This window comes from Lepisosteus oculatus, chromosome 29, assembly GCF_040954835.1.
Source record: "Lepisosteus oculatus isolate fLepOcu1 chromosome 29, fLepOcu1.hap2, whole genome shotgun sequence".
Taxonomy (NCBI): Eukaryota; Metazoa; Chordata; class Actinopteri; order Semionotiformes; family Lepisosteidae; genus Lepisosteus; species Lepisosteus oculatus.
The window spans coordinates 2,000,369-2,025,775 of NC_090724.1; the positions used below are offsets into that span (position 1 = coordinate 2,000,369).

Below are 25,407 nucleotides of genomic sequence, written 5' to 3' on the forward strand. Positions count from 1 at the left end.
AATTTGATCAGAAGGCAAACTAAAGGGGATGTCCGAAAGTGTCTTCTGACTGTTCAAACTTTTTTTTTTAACTCTCTACACTTAACAGTTTGACTTGCGCTACCTAATCAACTGAGGCAGCAGTGTCTGAAAACACCTTGTAAGAGGGCAGATCTGAAGATGTGAAGGTACCTCTTGAGGGAGTGTATGAACACACGCATAGCTGTGTCCCTGTCATGTCAAATTAACGTAAATAAGGAAAAAGATGAGCTTCACTCTCTTGGGCCACAAAGAAACTGTAATTTGCCCAAACGATCTAGATCTAGGCCGTGCCAGTGCTTCACTATGGTCTTTACACCAGCTGTGACTCCATTACCTGAAATAAAGCCAAGCCAATTCAGCTTCAACAAGTATGACTGACTGCCAGGCTCTCGTTACAGCTCTGGGCAAAGAGACATCTAAGAACACGTCGCTCTCTCTGAAGGAAGACTTTCATCTCTTCTAAAACCTTGTCCAGCAGATTTTCGGAATGTCTCTTAAAAAGACTTGTGTTGTCTTTCACATCAGTACAACACGTGGCCCGGTTTTCTTTTTCTGTTCCCCGATTTCAAAATGAGAGTTGCGAAACTGCCCCAGGATCACTTTTTAAAAAGCCAGGTGGATAAACACAGCTCCATTAACACTCAGGCCCATGTTCTGTGAAGCAACGTTTCCCAAAGGCATGAAATCTCTACTGGCCCCCCGCCAGGGAAATGTTATTGTTTCAAAAGGCAGCTGTGGAAGTGATTCAATGTCTTGCGAAAACCATACGAAAGGTGACAATTTATCTTCAACGCAGAAGACGCTTCTGAACGTCTTGAAGGGGCGTGGCTCTGAGGGGGTAGGGTGGGGGTGGCCCACGGGTCTGGCTTCACCCCTGGGGGAGACGGGCTCCTTCCCTGCCTCCGCGAGGTTCTTGTGACCAGATCCCAGCAGGCATCAGGTGCCACAGAGGGCAAAGTGCTCTCTGACAGGCCAGGCGAGAATCAGCCAATCTGTGGTTCCCTGTTCTGTAGCAAGCGCCGTTTCTTTCACCACGCGTGGTTTGCAACATCGCCCAACAACTACCTCTTTTCTCAGGCTAACTGAACTTCCCTGTGGCTTACATGCGCCCCAAGCCCCCCAGAGAGCACAGCCACACTCCTTTCGGCTCCCGAGCCACGAGAGGCAGCGGCCGACTGCCCAGACCCCTCTCACTGCCGGGGGGCCGTTTCGGTCAGCGGACAGGGGGGTTGTTGGCCGACCAGCCCCGTCTTCAACAGCTGACCTCTGAGGACGCAGAGCTGCTGCGAAGGGCTGACCCTTCTTGCAGGGTGTGGAAAAAAACGAGAAATTTCAGAGCAACTGAGAATAAGGTGGGCGGCTATGGAGATGGTCAAGCTGGTGATTCTGAGCCATATTTAAACAAGCAATTGATTAAACTATTATCAGAATATCAATATCAAGAGAGATAACATTAAATTATTACCACCAACATATATTTTACTGGGCAATAAAAGAACTAACAATACATTATTGGTTGGACCACATTACAGTACTCATGAATGGCAGGTAAGGGCCTGCAACGTTCAGATCACCTTGGGCACATTGAAGCTGTTTGAAATCAGTTACAGTGGATCTCTGTAATGATGTGGTGCAACGTTTGAGTCGGTCCCTATGCTCTCCCTTCCACTACAGTGTAGCTGAGGCACAGGAATGATTTCACCCTGCAGCCCAACACTTTTCCCCCCTGTGGTCTTAACTGCTCGATGACAGCACCCGGCTCATAGGGAGGGAGGGACAGTTTAGGGCAAATACAAAAAGCTGATGTGATTAATGAGACAGAGATACTGAGATGGTCAGAAACACCTGGAGGGGTCATGAGATAATTGCACATATCCATGTGTTAGGATGTCAATAGTCAAGATGCAGGCAAAAAGACCACTTCAACACGGTCTCAGGGCCGAAAGAAGACTAACAAGGTCTGGACCCCTGCAGGGCAGGCTCAGGGTAGATTTCAAGGGCTTGCAGAGTCAGCCTTAACCATTTCACTACCTTGCCCTCCCTTTAAAAGCGTCCCCAGCCGTTACCACGCCACCACAGAAGATCACGTCCCTTGTAAAGAGCCAAGTAAATCCCAGCTTTAATTTGGAACTTTTAACAAGGAGCCTGCTGTGAATCAGCGAGGCAGGCTGCAGTGGGCAAACGGCTACTTTAACACCACCATCCAGCCTGTTTCTCACTGCCTCAGCCTGCTCAGGGTCGCGTGGGAGCCGGAACCTCTCTGGCAAGCAACGGGCACAAGGCAGGCTACACCCTGGGTGGCTACACCCATCCACACACACACAGTGACACCAGAGTTATTTTTCACAGAAGCCATTTGACCAACCGGTATGTTTGTGGTCTGCGGGAGGAAAGCCACACGAACCCGGGGAGAACATGCAGACTCCACGCAGACAGCACCCTGATCTGGAACTGAACCCGGTGCCGCCCACTTTTAACACAATCCTCTTGTACAAACACAAAAACGGATACGGAAGAGAAAGAAACCCGAGCAGGAGACACGACTGTTCACACAATGAGTCGCAAAACAGACAGCACAGTCCGTGACGGGGCTCTTCAGGAGATTATTTTTGGAGAAATGAGTCAATGGTTATTTTTACAGAAAGCTTTCTTCCAAAGTGAAGTTACAACGGTCATTTGTATTTCGCAATCTGAATGTGAGCACCAGTTACAGCTGGGACGTACAGTACAGAGGTAAGAAAACCTTGCTCAGGGACAGAGCCCCAATATCCCCACCCACCCCCTGCCCTTTGGTTAAGAGTCCAGATCACCAACCACTACTCCATACTGCCCCCTGCAGGACGGGCTTGCAGGATCAGTAGGCCACTGCATAGCGGGTCGTCCAGGTTTTGTGAGCAGCCCCCTCTGCTAGCATGTCTTTTATCCCGCTGACGGCGCACATGTGGACATCGGCATGATCCATCTTCCACCAGGAGCACTGGGCCTGGCTGAGCCAGCGAATTCCGAAAGGTCCAGAGACAGACCTCGTTTCTGCAGGAGAGCTGTGCACACACCGTGCCTCAGTCAGAAGTGTCGCGCGGGTGTGTAATGCAGCTCTTCAAAACTCCCAGACCAGAGAGAGACAGGCAGAGAGAGGCTCTGGATAACTGAACCGATGAGGAGCAGAGGAAAGAAGGAGTTCAAAGCGTCCAGTTAGACCCACCAGTTCTAGTTCTGAGAACTGAACAGATAAAAAAACAGCAGAAGCCACCTGTGACCAGGTGGGGGAGGGGAGTGGGACTTCAACAAGTAAAAAAAAGAGGTAAGCCTTTAAAAGGCCAAAGCTGTGGTCTTTTAACAATGACGTCACCACACTGCCGTCTGCTCACACTCGAGAACTGCTGGATGACCGTCGCACTGGCCAGGAAGTTAGCAGGCCTTTGCTCTAACCAGCGTTAAACTGGTCCTCCTCCCCTGCTGCTGAGGAGACCGCACTGACTGAGCATGAGCTGGCACGAAGACCTGGGATGGAACAGGCTGGATGCGTGCAAACCCCACCTGCAACACACTGCCGACACACCACCAGGAAGGGCAGGGCTGGAGCGGCACCAGCGAGCGGCTCTCTTTGGGTAATTCAGGCAGCCGGATGATCCATACCAGACACATTCTGCTCAAAGCGTTCAGGGCAAGACTGCTGAGCGTTATGGGAACCAGTTCAGAGTGAAAGCACAGGAAAGTGGAAGTTTAATACACGCAAAGTACAGTGTAAAAGCCCGGCAGGTTGGAGTCAAACAAAAGAAGACAGAACTTGAAGGACCCAGGAGGCACAGAGCAGCATCGTTTCGGGAGAGAGCACCACAAGCGCAGGTTCCCCGGGACCAACTACCAAGCTTCATTCATGAAATGATATATTCACCTTGAGTGTAAGACGCAATAAAACACACACCGGTGAATGCAGAGCTACAGAGCTTGTCAGGAGTTATTTGCAAAGAACATTTTTTCATCCTGGGTGAGGTAATCAGAGTAAAAGGCGTCTTTTTCCCTTTAAATTCCTAGCACACTTACACACCACAGAATCTGCAGCGGCAATGTGTCTAGTAATAGCAAGAAAGTGTTCTTATTTTATTCCTTTCAATTGAGACATTTTTTTTACGTTGGGAGTCGTATTTTGTGCTTTTTAAAAGTTTGAAATTGCTCGGACGGATTCTAGAAAAAACAGTGTTTCGCCAGGTCTGACACTCGGGCATTTCAATCACGAAGCACAGATCCCGCATTCAATTCCAGTACTTAAAACAAAGCGCTTTCAGGGTTTAACAATAAACTTTCTATGTATTCTCCCTTCATTAGCTAACAAGACATTTGACATTTTGGCATTAAACTTTTGAGTCTTTCACCTGACTCATACAGAGAGCTCTCCTGTATTGCTGATGAGTGAAACAACTATCCGCTGTCTGCATGATCGCCCCAGTCACTAGACAGGGGGAAACCTGTTCCACTGGACACTAAAGAAAACCACCAGCCTGCCGCCTTCTCCAAACGTTCAAACTGTGAATCGGTTTTTGCTTATATACCGGATTCGAGGGCTCTGTGTTCCCCCTGTTTGAATCAAAGCCTTAACATCGATGCATTAGTTGTAAGACAGTCTATCCAAGTGCAGATGAAGTTTCAGAGTACAACCATCATTAAGGGATGTGGTTTGACAAGCTTGTCAGTTTATCTAGATACCATCCATAAAAGCAAACTGAACTGAAGCAGGAATATTACAAAAAGGCTGTTGAACCCGATCTCATCATTCCTTATAGAGCAAACCCCGGCGCGCCTCATCGTGCAGGAATCCTGCAGCCAGGGCGGGCGGGCGCGAGCGAGAGCAGAGAGATTCGCCCCTACCATCGTGAAGCCCCTGCGCGCGTGGGTCTCCCCGCCTCCTCGCCCGTCCCGTGCTGCTGGCCCCGGAGTCCTGCCGCGTGCCGGCCGGTCCCGCTGCTCACCTCTGCAGTGACGGCATCCCCGGCGGCGCCGCGAGCTCACAGCGCCGCGCTCGGCCCTCCCTCGCGCTACTTCCTCAAACAGATTAAGGAACTCGCCGCTCTCGCCTCATCGATCTCTCCCTCTCGTGTTTTTTTTTTCTCTTCTTCATCTGCTGGTGCAACGACGCGTGCACCCCCCACCCCAACACCACCACGCTCACACGCCCCCCGTCGAAGAATTTGCTGGCACTAACGGGGCTCCTGCACACGACCACGCCAAGGGATCTCGGCCCCGTATCCTGACTCCCCAAGAGGTATCGTACCTAGAGAACCCCATAACAGGCCGGCAGGTAGGGCTCTGCGGCGCCGCTCCCTTTAGCAGGGCTGACCAGTGCCGTCGGTGGAAGACCTAGAGCTCTTTATATCTCCAGCACGTTTGAACTAACCCAGCTGAAGCACAATTTGGGGCCATTAGGTAACAGCGCTCCTTTGTGCTCAAACACATTACAATTAGAAGAAGCTGCGCTATTTCTTGCAGATTGGGCATTAGTTGCAGTTTTGCGCACCATTACAAGACCAAGACTCTGGGACGGGGAAGGTATTGTAGTAAAGCCCCCAGTTCGGAGGTTAAGTCTTTTAAACTTCTGTTTTCAGTATGAACGGAGCCTCACACAAACGCCCCCCGCCCAGAACGCGGTTTCCTTCGGGACCAAGACCGGTACCGCAGGCAGACGGAACCCCGCCCTGCGGGCGAGTTTCGAGTCGCGTCACACGGACCCGTGTCTCAATAACATCTCATGCTCTCACAGCTCATGCAGGCCAGCAGCTCCTGCAGGTGGCCTGGTAATCAAACGCTGAGCTTTTGTCCTGAATTCACTGGGCAATTGTTTACTGTCCAATTAGCAAGTAATTAAGCAATCACTAGGCTGAGCCAGGACCGTTTCGTCTTTCATTTCGACGTCAGAAAGTGGGCAAACCTGGGCTGTTGAGAGTACAGTGGTCACGCAAAAGCCTTGCACGCCAGTATGTGTCCCGTATTGAATTTGGCAGTCCGCTTTATGCTTCTGCGTTGTCAGCTTTACACTGTAACTCTGCTCCCCAACTCTGAATTTTTATGTTCAACGAGTACTATACCGCCCTCTTGTGGCACAGTTGGGAATTACCACCGCGCCACTCGGAAATCTCCGGAGTCCAGTTTTTCTTTCCAAAACATTTTTAGCGCCCATTTTACAAAAGGTTTATTTCAATTTATGACACAATGATTTAGTGCACATTGAAATACAGCCGGTGGTCAGTGCCGACTCTAGGTGTTCGACCGACCCCCTCGGAATTTTTTGTGGGCTATCATCCATGGCTGCGTTTTGCACTTTTTTTGCTTCTGATTTAACAAATGAAAAAGTGAAAAAAATATATAGTTGGTGAAACAAAAACAATTTGCTTTAGTGTATTTATTAAATTTTTTAAAAATCACAATTACATTTTGGGTTAGACTATTTATATTCATACCGTAACAAAGAAAACCATTAGTGTCTTCCAGTGCGCACCCTTTCTCAAAAAGTAAAAGAAGTTACCATATGGACTGAATTTTCCTACCTTTTATACTTGCGCAAACTTTTAGTATTTGGTTAAATCTGGTATTTTGTGCCGCCGGACTTTCAATTGATATCAGTCCAGTCCTGTTTCATCCCAGGTGAAAGAAGGTGGGATTTGAGCTCCGTTTCACTTCCAGATAAGAAAGAGCCTGTCCAAACCCAAGGGTGCTGTACTGGCGATAAAATGGTAAAATAAAAAAAATAAACGAGATCATGCAGATTTATGCAGACAGAGCGCAGACCCATCAGGCATCGGCTCTGGTAGTCATGCTGATCAGAGCTGGGTCCGCGGAGCTCTGCTGTCGGGGGTCATGGACGTGTCTTACTGCTCAAATCCCATCAGCCTTCGCCTGGGAAGCTTCAGTTTCTTGAGCCCATTGGACCCCAGATTCACTACAGTGTGTCTGTGGATTTCCGCACTGTGCTCTTTACGAAATGCTGTTTCCTAAGGTCTTTTGTTCGTATATTTAAACGTGGCCAGACTCCACGGTGGCACACTGTGGACATCGTGTGGAGCTCGAGGACCAGGGCAAATAAACACGAGTTCAAGCTCAAGCAGTTATAAGGTGACTGCGGCACTACATCACTATCTCTAGCAGGAATGACTTCACTTACTCTTGGTGGAAACAATTAGAAATGTGGATGGAACCTTCCCTTTGGCGCACTGTGTTTCTTCGTCAACAGAGCTGATCAAGGCCTACGACACGGCCCTGGGCATTGTCCTGAAGGCTTGTGAAAATGGGGTGGGCAGAGCTTCTTCAGGTGGCAAACCCGGATGTGCTGTTCAGTCCCTAGTAAAGATCAGTAGCTTTACTAGGGCCCTAACTTTTAGTATGAGCTCCAGAGGACAGCGGAAGGAAATCTACTCCAGGATATTGATTGGCATGGCTGCGGCAGACAGTCTCTGCTCTTCGTTCTTACAAATAAGAAGTACTCTGTCACAGGCACTGCACATTTACAATGCACCATTTTTTATTTATCTCAGTTGTGTACATAAGACCGGGGGAATTAGCCGGAGTTAACATACACGCCCCATGGCTTGAAGGGAAAGACACTTTCAGCGGGGAAGGCATTGAAGAAGTAAGATATGCAGAAAAACAAGTGTTGTTAAATGCAATGAAAGAAAAGGTTATTTGGACATGAAAGCTGCCCAGACTCCAGTGTGCAGTCGTCGACATGAGGTTTCTGGTGGTGTTTAGTCTGAATTATTTTAATTATCTCCGTTTAATATTGAATCTTTCCAAGAGCTTTAGTTTGATGGCTTCAACATCGGGAGGTGCCAACAAAAGCTACAGTCTGGGTAAATGTGCTCAAAACCACGTGGGCTCGTGTTTGTTCAAGAGCTGAAAAATGTGTTTTAGAAACCTCCCAAATAACCTTTTCTCTTAGTTGCAAACATCATGTTCAACTAAGAAAAGACCAATCATTGATGACTCGTTCGGTCTGAAGCCCACAAGCCCGTCAAAACAAATCAAAAGCTACAGGCTCCCATGTTCAAGTCTTCTATGAGAATCAAAGCCCTTCACCCACTGGGACATTCAGCTAATTAATATGCAAACTGAACGCGAATCTCTAAAGTTAAACAATATATGTATAGTTCGCTTATCTTTTTCTCCAGAAGAGAAGATGTTTGAGAAATCCATCGTTATGAGGTTAGGGAGAGGACAAAAGGGGTATTTTGCCACTTTTCCATTTATGTGTAAATAGTTGTTGATAAATAACAGATAACTGATGCATTTAATAACTTTTATAGCTCACGTATAGACTGATAAGGATCAAAGAGCTAATACACACCTTAATTTGAATTTTGTGTGAAGATGAAACCTCACCTGCGGGCCTGAGGTACAGTTTCAAATGCATTTGGCCGAATGATCCAAATGCAACACGTCTGCAAGGAGTCAGGAGCAGATGGGAAAAAAAAACAGAAAAGACAAACAAATGTCACAGACGTTCAAGAAGTCAGGCCTTGATGTCAGGACCCGGCATGCTGCTGTCGCACACACTGTGAGGAGCTTTGTCTGGTGATGGTAGGATTTGCTGCTGTACAACTCAGAGCTCCAGTGCTGATGGAAATAAAAAGAGCCGCAGTACAAGTGATCCAACTGCTGGCACCTGGTACTTTCATTCACAAAACATTTCAGCTTTAACTTCAAACACTCATATTAACAATGTGCTGAATACTAAAGGCAACCAGTCAGGCCCAGTCAGCGCGAGTGCAACGAAATCTGTTTCTCACTGGCTTCTTTTCTTTCTGCAAATATAAAAAAATACCAGGAAGAGGTTAGGATAGTGTGAGCGTCTTCTACATGTTCCCATAAAACTACTGACTTTCTTTAATAACACTAAACAAAAAAAATAGCACCATTCCAACGCACCAAGGCAAATGAGATGATTGTGATTGTTTTTACGGCGGGAAAGCGGAAGCCACTTCAGTCACAAAACAGAGCAGTCAGGTGTCAGAGCCTCGGATCGGACTAATAAACGATCCCATCTGATAGTGCAACCTCTGAATTTGTAAGGGGGTGGTGGGGCTAAATGCTTAAACACAGGATGCTAAAAAACATGCATATTAGATATTTGAAAATAAGGTCATAGCTCAAAAAAAGCTACTATTACCAGACTGGATAACCGAGCTTTTTTTATTCTTAGACAACTGACTGACAGTAATATCTAGCGTTTTTACACCGAGGCTAACACACTGCTTTGCATTCAATTAACATTTTGTGACTGGAGACGCATTCATTTACTCTAAAAGAGATGCCGCCTTTCCATTCCTTTCTGTACTGGGAACAAGGGCTTATAAAAACAAAGTTTAGTTACAGTACAGCCCTTATTAGAATCCATATAAAGGTCAGACCGTGTGCAAAAATTTCCCAGTAGCTAGGTCAATGGAGTTCCTAGGGAAACCACAGCAATCAATTTATTGTATCCTTAAGAGTGTTGCAGTGAGCTGCGGTCTATCCTGACAGGCACAGTCCACCAGGCGGGACAACACAGTGGACGGCGTGCTGGTCTTTGCAGGACACGCATGCAGGGGGTAATTCAGAGATCCCAGTTCACCTGGACAGCGCGCCTCTGGACTCTGGGACGAACTCTACAATGACACAGGGTGCACATGCGCCCAAGCCGGAATCAACCCAGTACCCAGGAGGCAGAATCACCACGCCCCCCTGCCCAAACGACAAAACATGTGCTTCTACAGAACTGATTTATCCAAGAGCCACTGGGTGACTGCTGTTGGCAATTCCTACAGATTTCAAAAAGACACGTTATGCATCTATAGATTAGAGGGGACCAAAGTCATACTAGGTTTTGCCCTGTTTCCCTTTTGAACTTGCAGATGAATCAAAAGGAAGAGCGCACAAGGTCCTACCAAACAATTCAAGTGGGACCGGAGCTGGTCAGGGCTCCCACGAGCACTGGCACTAAAAAACGACTGACGTAGCAAGCTGCCGGACAGTCCTCTGGTCATCGTCCGCCGCTTTTCCCGAAGCACGGCCCCCCAGCAGGTCGCCGCCGAGCTGGAGAGAGCGCTGCGTCAGGCCGTTTCAGCGCCCGCGTGAGCAGAGTGGGGGCTCTCCCTGCTCCCGGCCCCGCCGGCCCCCCCGCTGCAGCTAGAGCGCGGGGGGGGGGTTAGTGTCCTTGGCAGGTCTTACAGCACATCTGCCTGAAGTACGGCCTGCTGCAGAACTTGAACCTGAGCACCAGGGGGCAGTACGCCACTGTGTTCACATCTTTGCACTCTAGGGAAGAAACAAGGGAAAGAAAAGAATCAGTTGGGAGGGATGTCTACTTTTTTTCCACTCAAGGACTTGGACAGGACTGTAGGGAAGAGAAAGGTGTTTTTAGAGCGATTGTTTTCCCTGGCCTGTGCAGGAATGCACGGTCAGCCACCCCGATCCCAGAGGAAAGCGAGCTGGATCACAGTGGCTTTGCGCCCTGGTTCACCCCGAAGCTGCTGGGGTGCCCTCACCTTCAGGGCTGTCCGTCGGGCCGACCTCACACTTGCTCTCACACTGCTGCATGGCAGCCGGACGCTGGGCTTCGGGGCACTCGGTGGACAGCTGACCAGTGTGGGTCAGGCACTGGACGGACCGCAGCTCCTGCCCCAGGCCACACTTGGCTGAGCACTGGAAGAGGAAGGAACACGATGAATTATGGGCCAACTCCTATTTAACAGTCAACTCAATATGAACAAGATTGCAAACTGCTTTACAGCACAAAATGATCAGTTTGAGTGAGACTCACACTTGCACAAGTCAAATGGATCATGAGACAATTGAATTACAAAACAACAACATTTTACCCTTAATGAAATCACTCAAGGCCTTCTAACACTCGGCCGTCCGGATTTAAACTAAAATGTTCTTGGTGAACAGGCTGGAAGAAAGAGGGGGCTGTGCAAATCCACCGCTATGATGAAACTGATCACCACAGTGAGATCGAAAAGTTCAGCCAAAATTCCACTTCAGCACTTTCTTCGTTTCTGGGAAAAGCCCATAGCTGTGCAGCAGATCGAAGAGGGAGAGGACATAAAATGGCAAAACACAGCCATTAATAAAGTGCAACGAGGACAAAAGAGGAAAAACGATCTCTGCTTAGGGGAGGGTAACAATCAACAGCGGGGCGCAGCTCCGGCGGGGGGAGCCGCTCGGGTCCAGGGCGCGGGCTCACCTCTCCCCAGGGGCCGGCCACCCAGTGCGGAGGGGGGCAGCGCTGCAGGTTGCAGCGCACCCTGGTGGTGGGCTTGCTGTGCCGGGGGCAGCGGGACTCGGGCAGCGCGGAGGCACTCTCCCCGGCCTTGCAGAGGACGATCCGGTGGCGGAAGCCAGGTCCGCAGCTCGGGGCGCACTGCCGGGACACAAGAGCACAGCCTGGTCGGACCCCCGGCCGTCTCCTCGGGGCCCCCGCGGCGAACCAAGGGGCCACAGCAGGGTCAACCTTCACGATGGGGTCAGGCCCACGGGGTACAGCGCGCGTAGGGAAGAGGAGCAGCAGTGAACGAAACCGAGCTGAAGGGTGGTAACTGCAGCTTTCAGATGAGCAGTGCATCAGGCTGGGATCATGAGACAGACCTACTGTAGCTAGTGAGGAGACCTCTCCCTGCCCCCTGCCAGGAGCCCACTAGCCCACTAATCTCAGCGCGCTCTTGTTTTTCATAATGTACCAAACGCTGCAGGTTCTGTGTCAGCAGTGTGGGGAATGCCAGGCTGCCTGACGGTTTTATTGGCCGTTTCATTACAGTGAGGTCTGCTGATCAAGGAGCAGGAATTAGCAGGTAAGGCAGAGAAAGAGCAGGCACCCGCTGGATGGAGAGGAGGGATTCATGTTGTTTATTTCCACTGACCGCTACACATTTGTGATTACTGCTGTTTGTTTTAGTTAGTTAATATTTATTAAATTAACTTAATGCCAATGCTAATTAGTACACTAATTATCATACAAGAAAGCGTTACTTCAGTGTTTTAATAAACCATACTTCCTATATACTACAGCACATCACGCGGTGGTATAGGGGTGGACTTGATATTTACAAATTTGATTCTCTGCCCTGAACCCTCTCGAAGGTCGAGACTGAACTTGCGCACAGATAGTTCTGACCCAGGATCATGAGCGTCAGTCACCGGGCTGGGGTGTCATCCAAACAGGAATCCCATGTTCTGGTCAGCTGTTCTCAAAAACTCCAAGAAATCAAAATCCCCCCAAGTCTTTCATTAAAGACGGCTCACAGGAGATCCGGAAGCCGAGCCAGCTGGAGCAGGCCTTTTCCTGCACCTCCGCAAAGAGGGGATGGACTCCGAACTGGAGGAGAGGTCATGAGTGAGTGAGGTCCCACGGCCCCTCGGTGAAACATTCAGGCTGGGCAGTGTGTGAACTTTAGGTCTGACCAAGAAAAACAAAGCTTTTAGAGCCAGTTTTCACTGCCAAAGAATGGAAAACCTGTTACTGTGCTGCACCCTTGTCATTCTAAAATATCGATGTAACTGATATTATTTTTGCTAAAGTAGTTCAAGAAGGTAGCTGGGTCAGCATGCGTAGGCTGCAAAGGAACAAGTAAAGGTTTATTCCTGCTGAAAAGGGAGGAAAAGAAACACAACTTCTTCGAGTTGCTTGATCCTATTGTTTTTGCTAGTTTGAAGTACACAAAACAAAATGCAACCAGTTACAACAATAATTACAATTTACCCAATATTCATGTTCTGTTATTAATTTACCAATCGACTCTTAAATAAACACTTTGAATACTGGTGGAATGGGCCATTCAGAGATGAACACCAACGCCTTTAACTCCGCCTGGATTCACTTCATTACTGCCTTTCCTATGTGTGGCTCTGAGATCAACTTGCTGCGATGGAACACTACATAATCAGGCCAACAGGGGGCGCAAGTGTTCAATAATGGGGCGCAATAATGAACTTTCCTTTCAGTTTAAACTTATGAACATTACCTGCCAAACGAGCATACCTTCTGGCTTTACAGGAGAAGGTAAACCTGATTTATCCCCAAAGTTCATTAAACCTAAAAAAATCTGGATCTAAATAACTAATAACCTACATATCCAAAGTGCATCATACTTGAGTATTTTGCTCAATAGTAATCAAAAGGTTTACTGAGTTAATCGATGAATTGAGCAACACTGTTCATTGTGGATCACTATTAGTCTGGGAATACAAGAGAGATGCTGATTTTCTAGGCTACTACAGCTGGGATCTGTGCATACTGTGGACCCGGGCGTGCCCCGGACCCACGCGTACCTCGGACCAGTCGAGAGCCAGCCACTCCGGAGGGCAGGTGTGGTTGTTGCAGGGCTCGGTGTTGGGGGGTTTCTGGGGGGGGCAGGCACCATCGTCCAGGGTCTTCTCCTCGCTGGAAGAGACCTTCCTCCGGCAGAGCACGCCCCGCGTCTGCACCCCGCCGTCACAGCTGCGGCTGCACTCCGACCACGCGCCCACAGCCCAGCTGGGGGGGCAGGGAGGGCAGAGGGGTGGGCTCGCGCGATCACACAGAGCCGCGCTGCCCTGGGGGGCTTCTGAGCGGAGACTCGTGCATCAAGATTAAGACATCGTATAACCCGCAAATAATAATGCAATAAGTAATGATGTAAACTTTGCAGAAGTCTTAGAAAACTGAAGTTATGGTTTTTTTTTGTAATGAAAAACATCACAAACTCTGCCTTTCAGATGGGAAAAATCTCTAGTCGTTAGCATGGCTCAATAAATATCTCGGACCCCACCTTCTTCTAACTTCTTACATTTCTGTTACTTCCTGTGGGAATTTAAGCACAGAAGTGTTTTAAATAAAGGATCCCTTGAGTTTACAGTCTTCGCTTTAATATCTAAAACCTAATTTGGAGACTGAATTCAGGATCCCAGTGATGAAACAAACTCCCATGGCAGGAAGCAGCCAAGTGATTCTGTTCTTGTTTTTCTGAAATGTCATGAATGGATTCAAATGGAAACCAGAGGTGCATGTGCAGGGTCAGAGGTGAACTGGTCTGGGCCATCGTCGACGAGCGGTACGCAGCAGGAAGGATGACATGATCGTTTCCTGCTCGGGGCCGCGATTATTGCATGAAAACACAGAAACGCAGTGACGACAGGGCAGTGCATGGAGATCTATAACCACACGCGCATCGTCTAGACGTGGTAAAATTACCGTAAACGCCAAGCAACGGGCGCAAGGCAGACTGCATCCGGGACGGGACGGAGACGGACACAACGGAGCAAGGTGCATGCTGGGTGAGAAAGGTGCATGCTGGGAGGGTACTCACGCGGGCGCGCAGGGCTCGGTGTTGCAGGCCCGCTGCTTGTCTTTGGGCTTGCTCTTCTTGTCACAGTAGTGGTTGAACACCACCGAGTGATCGGCCTGCCTCTTGCACACCACCTGCTGGATCTGAGCCCCTGGGGAGAGGCAGACAAACAGAGTGGGAAGGAGGTTCGTGCTGCAGGCCTGGGGCGGCTGACAGCGCTTGTGCTCCAGGAACATGCCCAGAGGAGGGTGGCATCTGTGTACAAGATCGCACACAGACCCGAAAGGATCAAACTGATTTCTTGGAAAATGATGACCCTGCCATCACCAAACAGCATTTCCTTTGTTAATTAAACCTTCTGTTTATGCATATTATTTTCCCTCTTTCCTGCCTGCTTTTAAGCTTCTGGGCGGCGCCCTGCTTTTTAATGGAATGACACTGGGGTAAATGAGCAAATCTCTACAGCCTGAATGCAAATGCCCTACCATCATGCAAGGTGGGCCACACACTGTTCATCCATTGATTGTCTGACAGCTTTGTCCAATTCAGGGATGCAGGGGAGCCAGAGTCTATCATGGCCATTCAGTGGGCACAAGGCAGGGTACATCCTGGACAGGATGCCAGTCCACTGCAGGGCGGAAAGACACAATCAAAGGCACACAGGCACACCAGGGTCCATTTTTCCAAACGTCAATTAACCTACTAGGATGTTTTTGGAACGTGGGAGGAATCAGGAACACCCAGTGGAAACCCACACGACATGGAGAGAAATTACAAACTCCATACAGACAGCACCCCAGGTCTGGAATTGAGCCCAGGGCCTCAGCGCTGACCCCTGCACCACTGTGCCACCTCACACTGTTCATATGCAATGAAAAAGCAACACCACGCACTCTGCTGTTAGAGTGAGGTTTCGCATACTTTTTGCTGATTTTTGCATAATCAAACATTTCATACAGTTGGGTGCCTCTGAGATATAATATTAACTCACAGAAGCTCAGACAGGGAGAGAATTTTCTCTAAAGAACTGCAGCCAAGAGCTGGACGTCTCAAAGAGCACTGAGAAATCCCCAGATAACTAGGCACGCTATACACTGCATATACAACAAGCTTTATGTAAACAAGGAAGATAGCACAACATGTATCCCATTATTGACAGGTGATAAAACACACTGGAAGACACAGATCAGCTTGTATAACAGGAGAGCAAATCTCACCAGCCTGATGTTTCTTTGTATTACTTTAGCAAAACATAAATACAAACAAATTAGAGAGGGGTGGGGTGAGATGAGCATCATGGAAAAAAAAGAACTGTGCAGCTCTTTGAAGGTTAGATAGTATCTGATGACATTTAAATCACACAAGATACAGCTATTAAAAGACACGCAGAAGCCCGACTAATCCACTGCACATCACAAGGGTAGGAAATACACCGAAACGCTTCTGCAGATGGCGTCTGGCGTGAGCTCGTCTCAGGTCAATCCGCCAGGGGGAGCGCGAGATCAGCACTGCTTTTGAGAGAGAGCAGAAGACTGCACGTGTCAGCGATCGTGCGGTACAGGTGTAAAAATAGTGGCGAACGTTAAAAACTAATTTGGCACGGTGGCACAGGTTCTTTTTTTAATGTGATCACTTCTGTATTCATTTCTCTTGCAACCGCCTTTTCTAGTTACAAGTCAACAACCGGCGTTTGGGAAAACTGGCCCTGGCGGGAGTGGTGTGCCCAGCAATGGACTGGCGTCCCGTCCAGGGGGTAGCCTGCCTTGCCCCCGCTGCCTGCCGGGATCGGCTCCGGCTCCCCCTGGAAGAAGAGGCTAGAAGATGGCCAGGCAGTCAGTTGAACTTCGGACGCAGGCGGGGATTTCAGAGGCTTACTGGACAGTCCCACTCGTGTGTCCTTGTAAGGACAACCGTACCTCCAGCGCAGACAGCCGAGCAGCGGGACCAGGCGGTGTAGTGCCAGGCGTACACGCTGAGCGCGTCGCGGCTCACCGGGGGGTTGAAGCGGTACCGGATTCCCGGGTTCTCCTCTCGGACCAGAACCTGCACAGAGACACGAACCTCATGGCATCTCTTTTAACACAAAGCAGGGCTCTGACCCGACTTACTACTCTGCTGTACGCTGGAAAGAGACCCGAATCATCCTCTCCTGTGGTTTGAAAACATACTGGGAGTGGAAGTGGAACTTGCTTCTTTTCAGGTTAGCTGGAAATGCAGATAAAATGGTTGCACCAGCCAACAACAACAACAAAGTAGCCCCCTGTTAATAGTCACGAATAACAGTATTTTCTAAATCGAGGAAAACAAGGTTTGCGAAGGATTTTTCATTGGCTCACATGGTCGAAACCCCTTACAGGTGCTACTGCACACACTGGTAAAAAAAAAGACATCTGTGTTTCCAGAACCGGGAGAGGTTTCACCCGAGAGTCAGGCCTGGCGGGCTCCGTCTGTTACCAAGGCAATGAGGGAGGTGTCGGCGGGAGGGGGGCCATTACCATGACGACGAGGGAGGTGTTGGTGGGACCCAGCGCCTCCAGGGTCTCGGGCTCGTCCGCAGGGCGGCGGTAGTGGAAGGTGGTCCCAGCGACGTCGAACGTCCGCGGGGTGTCAATGGTCAGCTTCCCGTTGAGGAAATACTGGTCCCCCTTGTTCTTGAGCACTGCAATGGGAAGGGCAAGCTACTATGCAGGCTGAGGCTCCTATCGGTTCGTGTGCCTGCAGGCCAGCAGTACTGCACACCTGCGCAGGGAAGCTATTCCGAATAAAACTGGTAGTGTGTGCAATGAGCACCCTAAATACCCAATACTGAGTTCTACCAGAGCACTAGTTTACATTTGGTGGCTGTTTAATGCATGCAGGCAATGTGTGAGGTTGAAATCCAGCCTGAACAACCCCCCTCTACAGACCACTGTAAACTAATGTTCACTGGGATCACACCTATAAAGTTACACTGATCACCCTGTATTCAGAGTAGTTCAGCCTTACCTAACAGATACAGTGAATAAGCTCCTGACCGGCCATTTTTTTTTACTTAAAAACATCAGTCTTGGTTGTCAATTCTAATCATTACTAACACTGAAAAACCAATCTCCACACATGCACTGGTTACCAAGGCAATTACTTCACATTCTGAATGCCCGACTCGCACCCGCGGCATGTCACGGTAGCCGACCTCCCAGCTGTCAATCAGAGCCGGTTACCATGGAAATGTGTTCCGACAGGAAATCTGTACCACCTGTGAGCAACTTCCATTCACGCCTGTATCAGCAGGTGGTGCACAACATTTGAAGACAGCTCTGTAATGGCCAGGGCTCTGACATGCTGGTGTAATTATTTAGCGCTAAATAACGATCTCATTGTACATAATCTCTTCAGACCCTTCCAATCTGGTTTCCGACAACCACACAGCACAGAAGCTTTGCCGCAGGGGCAGGCCTGACACCTAATTATGATTTATTTTGTCAGTCACCATAACAGATCTGAGATCTCTGGGGGGAAATAATTCCTAGAGCAATTTAAAATAGATTGGAACTGCCACAAAACTGTCTCACAGTGCCAAATGCAGGACTTGTGTCAGACACCACCGTCACATAAACAATGAAAAGTGGTCACCTGGGTATCTTCTACATTGGCCCTCTGCTGCACTGGGGGAGGTTATATTGTTTTTTCCCCTCGCTTGTCTCTTTGTGTCTGTTCCTCTCTTAATAATTCAGTGTCATTTAATTCAAAAGCATATTGAGTGCTGATCTCTATGATTTTAAAGCGTCTGTATAGAGAAAATATAGCCACATTAAAAACCTGAGGCCCATCACAAGCCCACATTGCATCAGAACGAATGTTCCCTGATTGAAGGGAACTGTAACCCCTTTCATGACCCGTTTCATAAAGGGGGACAAGACACTATCAGCATTTTAATACCCATTTACTGCATCACTGCTTGATGAGGAAATAAACTGTAGACACATGCTGCAACAATGTTCTAACAATCTGCTCTGACAAGGTTAGAATCCTGGAAAAAAACTGATTTTATATTAAAGAAACACAAACAAAGGGGCCCTGGTCCCCTGATGTCCTTGTTTAAGACTTCAAACTATTTTATTGTGATCAATTAAGAAGGTGTTTTTTTAAACGAATAATTTAGACCCTGTATGGAACAAAACCTGGATTCTCTTCATCCCTTAATGAACAGATTTGTCTTAATTGAATAAACAACTTACTTAATCGAAGTACAAGTGATCCCAATATTTAGAAAATAAATGATTTAGCATGACCTATAAATCATACCTGATTGGGTCTCTCCAGGATGAGGGACGCAGCTGTTCTTTTTTGGCTTGGTTAAACTTTTTAGGATAATAGTTAGCATGCTTATTTATATATGGCTAAGAGAATCAAAATTTTGTCTGTGAAGCAGAACAAAAGTATGTTCTTAAACTTGCTCATCTTGAAATAGAGACAGTATGTAAAAAGTTAGTATTTTAAGAACTAAAGCTTTAGTCTTTTCTGAAACAAGATGTACAGCGGGTAGCTCATCTGCACCCTCTGTTGTGTAAAAAAAAACAGAATCTCACCCAGATAGTTGAGAGAAACATTGAGCTCCTGAATAAGGATATGAACTGATCCTTTTGGAATCCGCACCACTTCTTCATAACCTAAGAACATAAAAAGATGTCAATTTTTGATTTTCCTGAGCTTGTGGTTCATTTTGCATGATGTTACTTTAACCTCAGGAGATTAGACTAAGCCCAACAATGGCCAAGTTAGATTTGCACATGAAGATTTAAAAACAGCAACTGGTCTGAAGAAAGCAAGTCTGGCCATGTCAACAAAGTAGTTGGAATTCTGCAGTAAAACAATCCAAAATTTAGCTGCATTGGTTGTTAAAGTGGGATTGGCAGAGAGAAGCAAAGAATGCTGGGAAGAGAGAAGCCATCAATATTTATACACAAGAGCTGGTGATTTGTAGAGGTCTGGAATTGTCTTTTTCCTTTCACTATGAATTCCTCTGAACTGTTATTCTAACAAATAATGCAATTTTGTTTTTTATAACTTTATAGATGCTCTTACACTGCTTCACTTATGTCTTTTCCGTATGGGCTGTGAATAGATTTTAATATTACAGCAGACAGTTCTAGTCAATATCCGGCAATCGACCCATTTTTCTGTGATCATTGTGGTCTGGCAAAACTTTAGCTTGTATAGGCTCAGTCCCGGCATGGACCTCCTGCCACACAGAGTTATTTCTGTTTCACTGCACACAGACACTTTGGATTCAAAACAATCTGACAAGAAACACATTTCCTTAAATGCACTTCTGATAACACAACAATCAGTGTCTTGCAATTAAAAAAATAACGATGCAGTTTGCGGAGCGCAGCTCCTCTCAAGTTGCTAGCCCTTTCTCTTTTCCCTGAAACTCCTCCACAATTTGCGCTATCCCAGACTCTCGACCAGGCCTTCCGCCAGATAATACCGTGCTGCCCGCCAGCACGAGGCTGTAAAGGAGTAGTGCATAAATGAATATTTATTTCATGTTCGAGCTCCTGGAAGGGGAGAGGTCTCTTGGCGGCTCACCCGTGCCCAGTGCAGGAGCTGATACAATGGAGTAACCAAACATGTGCGGCTCTGGCAAAGAAAGAAAGTTGCTGTTAACAATCAAGGGCTGTAAATAAAGTCCTGGGGGAGAGCGAATGCTGCAGGCAGCACTGCCAAAGGTTTTTACAGCCCTGGAGTGACCCCAACGCACTGCCAGAGCTCTATATAAAAGTGGGGCACCAAGGAGAGGGAAACAGTCTTCCTTTGCCCCAGCCAGCACACCCTCCAGTCCCCCGTCCTCGTGGGGAGGCCAGGCTGGGGGAATCGACCACATGAGGTGAGGGGTGAAAGCACATTCTATTCCCTCTTTCCTCTCCGGCTGGGCTGAACCTTCCCCAGGACACGCACGGGGAGCAGGCTGGCTCCGCGACACCCCGAGCTGCAGAGATCAACTGGACTGCAAGTGGCTGAAAATAACTCCAGCTGAAGAGGCCCAGGTGTGGCCCGGGTGTGGCCCGGGTGTGGCTCCGAGGCTCTCTGGGGGTGTTTTCGGTGCAGAGGAGAAGCTTGGAATGGCCTCGTCGCGCAGCCAGGCAACACCTCCACCTGCGGGCCACCTGACTCCGCCAGCTCAGGATGGGTGACTTCAACGGGAGGGCCCGCCTGCGAGCGAGCGGCACATGCTTGTTACTAAGCTGGGCGTCTTGAAAAACCATCTCCTTACCTGTGTTTGAACTGTGTCAGCGCAGAAGATAGGTTACGAGTTACGCAAGTCGGTAATAGTTAAGTCAGTATCCAATGATGCTGCCTCTGTGACACCTACTCTGTCACGGGCTATAACAAGTGAGTAGAAATCCCAAGCAGGCAAATCAAAGTGGGAGCAGTCTGGCACTTCCACAGTATACCTGGGCTCTGCGACTGACACCTACAGTATGTGGTTCCCAATGGATGAACAAGCTTTGTTAGGTACTGATCCTGACTGCGCTGCGAAGGAGCTTTAGCGTCACACCTCTGAAGAGGAGGGTTATATAGCAGAACTGAAAACCGAAACGTCTAGACTGGAGGAAAGACTAGCAAATACAAGACCCTTAAAAGGCTCTTGAGAGTGCAAATGACGTAGCAAATAGCAAATGTATAGCAGGTTTAAGTAAGAAAGCCTTAAGTACAATATGCAAGTTCAATCGAGGTACATACTGAAAGAAGGAGGTCATGCATAAATCTTTCCTTTTCTTCCAGAGAATGACTGTAGCACACGATTGGAAAATTAGAATAAACTTGTGGGCGCAGAGACATCACGGTCAAAGCAAGTTAAAGCGTAGATGTATGTAGGATGGGAAATCAACACAAGCACCAGACACATTTCCCACAGCTGAGTTTGAAAAGACTGTTACCACAAGCTTCAGTCTTTCAATGCCTCTAGGGGATGTCTGCACCGGTCCGATGTTCCCCAGCCGGGCCTGTCATGCTGATATACAGGACTGATAGGGTCTCAACATTCGCTAGGGTTAGTGCAGAGATCTTATATCATATTTCAAGGTTTAAAGTTTAAAAAGTAACACTGCACCGTAACGGAAAGGCCAATAAAATTGTCAGGCAGGCTGTACACTCGTCTCCAGCCTGCCATTCCCCGTGCTGCTGACACAGAACCTGAAGCATTCAATACAATACTAAAACAAGACCACGCTGAGGAGCGAAGACTAGGTCAGTGGGTACTTGGGCAGGGGGCAGGGAGAGGCTCGGACACTAGCTAGATCCTTGTCTGTTGCTCCGCTAATTTGAAAGATGTGGTTAACAACCTCAGCTCGGTCTCAGCCCGCTCTGCTCTTCCTCCATACAAGACCCGGTCAGCCGGAACAAGTGGCGAATAAGTGAATTCACGAATGTTAGACTTGCAGATGTCGAGACCCCCCTGTATTGCATTGGCAGCCGCTGTTGTTTTCAATTTAAAGGGTCCCTCTAGTGAGAAACAATATATGATTATTTCACTAGAAAAAGCACAACCCAAAAAACATCTGCCATCATGGAAGTCTCCTCTTCTCGCTGTCAAGGGAATTTATGATGTACACATCTTGAAGAGCATCTCTAATGGTTCTCAAATGTGTGGATAATATTCAGTCACGTTGTAGGAAAATATGGTCATGATTCCATCCACTGCAAACAGCAGGGGGAAACATTAATGATTTTATTATTATGGGTAAAAGATGTTCTAACCAAATAGTACATTTATGAACCCCTAAAAACATAAGAATTGTTACAAATGGGAGTGGGCCACCCTGTTTGATAGACCCCCTGAACACAGACAAGCCAGGTTTAGTGCCATCAGGCAACAAGACGATATCAGACCACAGCTCGTAAGTATCACTGAAACCTTACAGGAACTGGAAGCAATATTTTACAGCTTCCATTACAGGTGGCGAAAGATAAATAAATAACAGTGTGCTGTTCATTAGTTTATTTCAAATTGTAGTTTTTCTAACCTTTTCTTGATTTTTTTCTTTTTGCCAAATCTTCTAACAGAATGTTCATTTCTTCTAATTAGCAGTTTGCTTTCAGTTATTCTTCTTAATGAAAGGATATGTCAACCTTCTCTCAAACCCTAAGGGAAATAAGGATGATTTTATTTTTATCCTGCTCTGGTCTAGGAAGGACGGAGATACGTTGAGCCACGTTGTGTCTGCTTAAGTCTGTCATTTCATGCCGCTGAAACCGGCTCTTTCATTTTGCGTACTTTCAGCTCAACAGTGTATTTAAAGACCAGAGTGAGGTTTACTACAGCCTGTACAGATTTGTGAAATAGATAAACCAGCTCTGAATCCTTCTTCTTACTCTGTGACTTTCAGTATTTTGCTTACTTTGCAAGATTGTACTGAGATAGTGAAGTCATAATTGCTATTTTTCTTGTATACACAAGCAATCTGGATTTGAGATGAACAGATGAATATGAAGCAAAAGTACAGAATGTCACCTTTTATTTCTTGGTATTTACTCCATATGTTTTAACATTTTAGAATAATACCCCACTTTTTTTGGAGGTGTAAGTATTGAGAAAAATTACAATTTAAGTAAATTAAAGTAGGATAAAACTTAATATTTTGTTGCAAATCCTTTTTACACAATAACTGCATCAAGCCCGTGACCTGCTGACACCACCAGCCTTGTGCTTTGTTCTTTTGAGATGCTCTGCCAAGCCTGTGCTGCTGACATTTTCATTTTGTTTGGGGGGGTTCTGACTTCAGTCTCCTTTGCAGCAAGTGAAATACATGTTTGATGGCATTGAAATCAGGAGTTTGACTTGTCCAGTCTAAGACTTTCCACTGTTTTCCCCCGATGAACTCCTAGGTTGCGTTGGCAGTGTGTTTTGGGTCATTGTCTTGCTGTGTGATGAAGACCTGGCCAGTGCGTCTTGAGGCATTTTCTTGTAGAAAAGATGTTTCTGTACACTTCTCAAGTCATTCCCCTGCTACGATCATCAGTTACATCACCAATAAAGATGTGTGGGCCAGTTCAATAGGCAACCATGCATGTCCAAGACCTGACAGTACCCTCCACCCCGTTTCACAGAGAGCACTACATATTTCTCCTGACTCTTCTCCTTTCTTTTTGAATCATAGTCCCTATTCAAGAGACATAAGCCTCACATTTTTGTGTGGAACCCTTCTGCTTCACCTTTTACATGCAGCAAATTCTGGGATGCAATTACTCTAACAAAACAACACTCTATATACTGTATAAGCTACATGCAGAGATGTCCTGTGAGGAATCCTAAACAACTGTTTCTTCTCTCCCGTAATCAAATCTCTCCAGAAAAAACCAAAGAGCAATGGTGTTTCATATATCATAGCATAAACAGAAGTCTTCTCCTATTGTTTTATTACTGCAATTTGTACAGCATTAACACATACCAAAAGGGAGCTCTCCATCTTTCAGTCACCTCTCTAATGAAAAATAAAACATTTCCATTGAATCAGACAATTGCCTAGTTAGCCGCAGTATCTTGTGAAGGGTGCAGTCAGTAAAGGCACAAAATGTATGAAACACCGTGGACTGCATGCAAAAATAGATTCAGGAGCAGAGAACCAGTGACTGGATAATTGAACAGAATTCAGTCACAGGGAAACCTAAGGAGGTAGGAATGGACGTTTTCCTGACAAGGATCCAGGAATTTCACACCAACCAGATCATTTTCAAAAACCCAAGCAACTGTGCTGAAAGGCACAGAAGCAAAGAATAAATCCTAAAGCTTCAGAAAGGTTTAAAACAAACACATGTGGTCCTGTAGGCCTTCCATTTCGATTTTTTAAATTCAAAACGTCACTGAAGTGGAAAAGGATGTGTTTTTCTGGGGGGAACCCAGCCGTGGCGTCAGTGTGTGTGAAAGGCGTGTGTGTGTGTGGGTAGCCCTGCTGGGACGACCTCTGCTGATATTAGTCCGTCCACATTTGTCACAACAAATCTGGGTCTGCAAAAAGTGAAGTCAAGCCACAGGAACAGGCACTTGGCGAATACAAAGCCAAGCATTCACAGCAAGAATCAAAAGAAAGGAGGGTGACCAACCTAAGGCCAGAACGACATGGATGAACCGGGAGAGAGCTGTGCTCCTCAGACACTTCCCCAGGGTGATGGAGTGCTGGAGCCTCTTTCAGGCACCAGGGCCAGCTTGTGACGCGGTGCTGTGTCATGTGATCCACCTGACTTCAGCTAGCATGCGGTCTGGTCTATCCATGTGGGATAACGGGCCTTGATCGCATTCATGCCTAAGGAATTAATTTTTGTGACAACTTCTTACAGGATATGGAGATTGCATTGCAGTGTGCATGTTTCAGTGTGGTATTTTATAGACGCACAATCACAGCTGCCCTGCTGCGCTGGGGTCAGTTCCTGGGTGCTGTCTGTGTGGAGTTTGTATGGTTTGTACAGCAGGGGGAAACATGAATGATTCCCTGGAAATAGGTGTGCTTTCTTTGGTAAAAAAAAAAGGGAGGAAGAGAGGAAACCAGAGATGTGAGGTGTTGTTTTCCTGGTTCATGCATTTACTTCAGTGTTCGTCCAGTGGGGGGCTGTACCCCGTTTCACAGGGGAGCCCTCCCAGCCAGCTCTCCATCACCAGCCCGCACCAGCAGGAACAGGTATGGTGTCAAGCCGCCAGCTTCTTTCAGAAAACACATGTTCTGGTTTAGTAACGGAAGACTAATCCAAACAGGATGAGATAGAGGCCCCCCGAAGTGAGACCAGACTGCTGCAAAAAACAACCAGACAAAGCAAGGGTGACACGGGCCCTGGAAATAAGTCCTGACAGCAGGCCTTTAACCCTTCTAAGGGGTCACTGTGTGCGTCTTACAATCCCACAACAGCTCTTGGGAGGGTTCACCACTGTAAGTGTGAATTGTGACCTGTGGGTGTTGTTCTTTCACGTTTATCTGCCCTTTCCCACATGCTTTCTCATACTCTCGAAGGTCTAACCACAACCGCACGCGACTCGCCCCGGCTGGACTGAAATCGCTCTCCTGCGCCCGGCACCGCTGCTTCACCCCACTAACCTCGCGCACACACCCCCCCTCCTCCGCCC

The 25,407-nt window shown here is 47.5% G+C and overlaps 2 protein-coding genes across 3 annotated transcripts in view; both read right to left on the reverse strand.

Moving 5' to 3' along the window:
- The window catches only part of myo1f (myosin IF), a 48,035-nt gene extending 42,964 nt beyond the window's left edge, over positions 1 to 5,071 (reverse strand). Inside the window, exon 1 of the mRNA XM_015365684.2 lies at positions 4,888 to 5,071. Coding sequence (XP_015221170.1) covers positions 4,888 to 4,890 — 3 coding nt within the window. The 5' untranslated portion in view covers positions 4,891 to 5,071. The remainder of the gene's footprint in view (positions 1 to 4,887) is intronic.
- A 2,438-nt stretch (positions 5,072 to 7,509) lies between these two features.
- The window catches only part of adamts10 (ADAM metallopeptidase with thrombospondin type 1 motif, 10), a 55,379-nt gene continuing 37,481 nt past the window's right edge, over positions 7,510 to 25,407 (reverse strand). For both annotated transcript variants that reach the window (XM_069185989.1, XM_069185988.1), the window contains exons 18-25: positions 18,878 to 18,958; positions 16,805 to 16,968; positions 16,226 to 16,352; positions 14,331 to 14,460; positions 13,315 to 13,519; positions 11,234 to 11,410; positions 10,533 to 10,689; positions 7,510 to 10,302 (exon numbers count right to left, since the gene is read on the reverse strand). In XM_069185989.1, the coding sequence (XP_069042090.1) occupies positions 10,193 to 10,302; positions 10,533 to 10,689; positions 11,234 to 11,410; positions 13,315 to 13,519; positions 14,331 to 14,460; positions 16,226 to 16,352; positions 16,805 to 16,968; positions 18,878 to 18,958 (1,151 nt within the window). In that variant the 3' untranslated portion in view covers positions 7,510 to 10,192. The remainder of the gene's footprint in view (positions 10,303 to 10,532; positions 10,690 to 11,233; positions 11,411 to 13,314; positions 13,520 to 14,330; positions 14,461 to 16,225; positions 16,353 to 16,804; positions 16,969 to 18,877; positions 18,959 to 25,407) is intronic.